Here is a 4,651-nt window from a genome sequence, read left to right as displayed (position 1 = left end):
GGAGAACGATGCACTTTAAATAGACACTCAGAGACAAGTAGTCCTTGGAAAAAACAAGCGACAACCAATTTTATTTGGTTCTACCACAAACGTAATAAACACACACACTCTATAACTATAAATAAAATATGGGAGAGAACGGACATAACGAAAATGTTTTACACTGTTTTAACTTTACCAAGTCCAATCCCACCAACCCACTTTCCTACCTAGACTAGACTGACAGTTGCAGGCCCTTGGATTATACTCACAGCCTATTTTGAGTGCGGTTGTTGGGTTGTTGCTGTTGTTGGTTGGTTTGTGCTTGATGGAAAAGGCTCCCGAAATAGCGGGAGTGAAATGCTGTCTTCCACAGCCACTTCGGTCGTTGGTGTCTTCTTGTTGATGTCCCTGGGACGGGAGTCGGCATACGGTGCGGTTTCTTGCGGTGATGTTGCGCCGTCTGGTAGCGGAGTAAACTTTCAGTATGCCGATTGAGTCTGGGGCCTGATGGTGGATCTTCTCATCAGCGTGGTTGGAGTTCTTTAGATGGTAGTTCGCCCCAGCTCGTCTCTCCCTCAGCTTCTTAACTCGCTCTCCTGCTCTTTCTTCTGGTCACCTAATAATCTCTTGGTTCTGTATTTCATACCCAATTCCATTTCGGCCTCTTCGCACCCAATTAAATTGGTGTTTACAAGTGTGAGGGCAGGGGTATTGTTTTGAGTGCACATTGGCTCCTCCAAGTCTGCTGTCCCATTGTGTCAGTCCTGGGACTTGATTATTTTGGGCCACCTCTTAACTGTAGCGATCCCAAAACTATTGTCCCTAGTCCGAGTTGATTAAGGTGATGATGGCCTGTACTCATAGCTCGATTAGGGGTGAGTCACATATTCAAACCTGGGCCGGGTAGTCCCCATTGGCCGGGGATTTCCTTGCTTCAGGCCCGACTCAGTCCCCTGATTGGCCTTTGAGAATGCACTTTGTTTCGATTGGCCGACATCTATGGCTCGCTTCTGAGCCACAGTCCCCTGTATTCAGATATCCCAGCCTGCTTTTCGGGACCACTGCATTGGCCGAAAATGTTGGTTTTAAACTGTATAGGGCAATCCAATTTTGGTCACCTTGCCCTTAGAGGGCTCCAATAAAATGTGGTTGTGGATTTTCAAACCCTACAGTCCCCCATCTTGACACAACCGGATATAGCTGGGATGTGTCAATTGACATGTAAGAAAATCCAAAGGCCTACCAAGTGTCAGTCATCCCCGTTGTTTACTCTAACTAATAACCCTTACAAAGTTAGTGGGGGAGAAATTGGGTGAGTAGCGCCACCTGTTAGCGCCTAAAGAGGCAGTCAGTGGCTGTAGCGCCACTGGCTGCGTCTCCGGCGATATTCAGTAGGGGCGCTAATGGTGGCGTTAGGCATTTGCGCTGCGCCGCCACCGATGACGTCATCGGTGTGCGCAGCGCCCCATTCGTGCGCCGTTCGTGATATTTGGTAGCGAACGCCGCAGTTGCGCCGCTCGCTACCCGCGCCCGGTTCACGGGGCCTTACTGTGCCGGCAGCGGCACAAGTTTAGGTGGAGGTGCAGTGCGGCCGCTTTTCCGGCGGCCGCCTGCCAGCACCTCCATCCCCGGCCTCCTAACCACCCCCCCCCGCGGCATTGCCGGCTGTTTCCCGAGAGCCCGGCACTTCTCCTTGGTGCCGGGCTCATTTGCCGGCACTCGCGATCGGGGCTCGCGCTGTTGCAGGCACCTCCCCCTTAACAGTGGGAGGATGGCCTGCAGTACCGCAGCGTGCCACACGCTGCGGCACGTTGCGCTGCGATATTCAGTTTCAGCGCCCTAAGAGGGACGCGGAGCGCCTCGAGCCTCGCCCCGTGTCCCTCGAGGGGCAATGAAACGGAATATCTGGCGATCGGTATCACTCTGATCGCTGCGCTAAATCCTGCGCTCCGGCGACTTTTGCGCCACTTTGGCGCCCCAACCCAATTTCTAGGCCAGTGTGTACAAAACAATATCATTTTCCTTAAAGAAAAAGGTACAATAATCATATCCCCTTTCAGGTATACATCAAAACAAGGTACTACATTTTTCCATTCCATAGAGCATAACAAATACCCCATGCCGCGTGTGTTCCTTGCGTCCTTTCCTGCAAAGTTGTACAGCTTTCACCCTATCCATCCGTGATGGTGTAAGGTCGTACAACTTTGCCGTATATAAGTTTTGACCGCTTATGTAGTGTATGGTATTAGCCAGCTTCCGGGTGCGAGTAGTGCTGCGATACAATGCATCAGAATGGTCCTTTGTTTCCGACGAGGAAAGAATACCTGGAAACAAAAGGGCATTCTTCTCATGGTTATACTGGGCTGTCCTTCTGTTGCTGCTTGTTGAATAATTTCAGATACCGGTGTGCTTTGAGGGCTCTTCTGGCTTTGCAGGTGTTTATAATGAGATACACTACAATGACCAGTTGTACAATTACCAGCGTGTGGGAGGCCATGCGAAGCCCGACAGGGATATCTACCCTCGTTCCCCATTCCCACCATGCTGGTGACTGTATGTCTGCGATCCCAAGAGCTATGTCTTTGTTTTTCTGTTCAAGGGTGAAGTAATGTTTTTGACTGAGGTCCACTGCCTTCAATAAGGCAGTGAGTTTCTCAGGTAAGAGTGGTATAGAGTACCCAAACCGGGCAACATAGTCCTGCAAATCACTTACATTGTACTGTACCGTGAGGTGAATTGTGGAGGGTTCCGGGATTGGAATGATCCTTTCCTGGGCCACTTGAACTTCTGCCCTAGGTTTAAAGCAAAAGCTGCTGTCCGGTATATCATACCACTCACTCGGGCCGTGCCTATACCGGCGAGCAGTCGTGGCGACACAATATGTCCCACCACCCACATATGCTATCTGTGGAGGTACATGGCCAGGTGCCATTACCTCCATCGAGCAATTTATAGGTTCTGCCCCAGCAGTGCTAAACCCGCATTGTGACCTCCTGAAGGCGTTCAAGTGCTGGGGACTCAGTATCACCTGTGCTCCCCGGCTACGGCAACCAGACAGGTCAGTACCCGTCACTGTGTGCTCCCACACAATGACATAGGGTGGGACCGTTGTGAAACGGACATGTACCCCCCCACGAATGACCCCGACATTCTCCACACGATACAGGGGTGCTGGTTTGGCGGATGACCCCATCACTGGCATTCGCACAACCACACCCATAATAGTATGGTTGGATTTCCCACAGTCAACCGGGACAGGATAGGCCTCCGACGCCACTCGGAGCTGGCATGGGCTGAGGGTGTGGCTATAGGGGTGCAGTGCCTCCAGGTGCTGGTTGCTGATCCAGGAGGGGACCCGACCTTGCCTAAGGTCTTCCAAGTTACTGCGGCCCTCTCCCAGCAACCAGGCCCCATAGAGCACACACACCTCATTCTGTGCCACCTGATCGGAGGCCAGCCGGTCCTCCTTAATCAAGGTGTTTATTGTCCGAGCATGAGCCTCTAGCTGGGCGACAATCTCCTTCAGGTGCACTGTCATAGCCACCCCCTCGTGAAGCGTGGAGCCCAAAACATCATTCTCCTTCCCTAGGATGCTGCGCAGCTGAGACTTTAGCCCATTAATCTGTAGGGCCAGCTGCACATCATCCAGGCTGTTCATAACTGAGGCCCCAGTATTAAACCCAGTGAAAACATCGTTCAAAACCCCCCTGCGCTGTCTGCCCCTCTCGGTCATGTCTTCTTTTGTGTACAGGTCTGCCACACTGATGTCCCCGAAGTCCAGCTCATAGAAGCTTCGGAACATCTCCCTCAGCAGAGCCTGATACAGCAACTCAGTTTTCCGGGGGCAGAACGCAGGTAGGCGAACTTCTGTTAGGTTAAGGACCACAGATGCAACTGCATAGTGCACTCCCTGGTACACTAACTTACCCGTCGGTACTAATACCAACCCATTCCCAGGTCCCCTAGTGGTGATCGGACATCCGTGGGCGTCAGTGTGTTTGAGCGTGGGTAGGGGTTTCCTCACCTGAGCCAGGAGCTCGGTGGCATTGATGGGCACTCGGATGCGCGGGGTGACGCAAGCTTCCCCGCTTCTATCCCACTCCAACCCGTACCCTGTGTCCTGCCAGCACCTGACAAAGGCGATGGACAGCCCCGCTGGGCATACTTGGGCTGATCCCCATAGGCATACGTACATCCCTTCGTCGTAGGCCCACCATTTTTCCCAACACACTGTGACTTCCCCTGGTGACCCCGTGATGGTCCAGTAGGTATAGTTGCTCAGACGTTCCCAGTCTGAGCTCCTGTCCTCGATGTCCGTGCTCAATTTCCTGAGCCACCACCAGCGTCCTAAAGGTACGTCCCCCTTACACGTCAAACACACCCTTTTCCCCTCTGTCACCCTAACCCGGGAAGTGGCCACCTCGATGTTCGGACAGGGGATGGAGGCCTCTCCATAAGTAAAGCTCTTGTGGCTCGAATACCGGGTGGAATTCGAGCCCAACCACCCAGGCCATCTTCCCTTGTGGAAGTAGGCGGCCTGGTCTTCTGCCTCCATGATCCCTTCTCCCGTGGTTATGGTTGGCGCCCTGCCCCCGGAACACCCGTACACCAGGGACTCCTCGCTGTCCCCTCGGCGTCCGGCGCAGGTCCCCAGGTAGGTGAGTATCAT

The 4,651-nt window shown here is 53.1% G+C and overlaps 1 protein-coding gene across 1 annotated transcript; it reads right to left on the bottom strand.

Moving 5' to 3' along the window:
* Positions 1 to 2,210: 2,210 nt before the first annotated feature.
* Positions 2,211 to 3,784, bottom strand: LOC147108682 (uncharacterized). The gene is made up of 2 exons (XM_086004290.1): positions 2,462 to 3,784; positions 2,211 to 2,306 (listed from the first exon to the last, which is right to left on the bottom strand). Exons 1-2 carry the CDS (start codon positions 3,782 to 3,784, stop codon positions 2,211 to 2,213), a joined length of 1,419 nt encoding a protein of 472 aa, XP_085860416.1.
* Between the last annotated feature and the right edge of the window lie 867 nt (positions 3,785 to 4,651).

Source organism: Somniosus microcephalus, chromosome 13, assembly GCF_052327205.1.
Source record: "Somniosus microcephalus isolate GS21.2 chromosome 13, FLI_Smic_1.0, whole genome shotgun sequence".
Classification (NCBI taxonomy): domain Eukaryota; kingdom Metazoa; phylum Chordata; class Chondrichthyes; order Squaliformes; family Somniosidae; genus Somniosus; species Somniosus microcephalus.
Note: the sequence above shows the minus strand (reverse complement) of the source record. Positions and strands in the feature narration are given on the sequence as shown.

Coding starts and splice junctions, on each gene's coding strand:
- LOC147108682 (XM_086004290.1), bottom strand. CDS start 3,784: ATGTTCCGAAGCTTCTATGAGCTGGACTTCGGGGACATCAGTGTGGCA. Junction 2,307..2,461: donor GCATGGCCTCCCACACGCTG/GTAATTGTACAA, acceptor TTTTGTTTCCAG/GTATTCTTTCCTCGTCGGAA.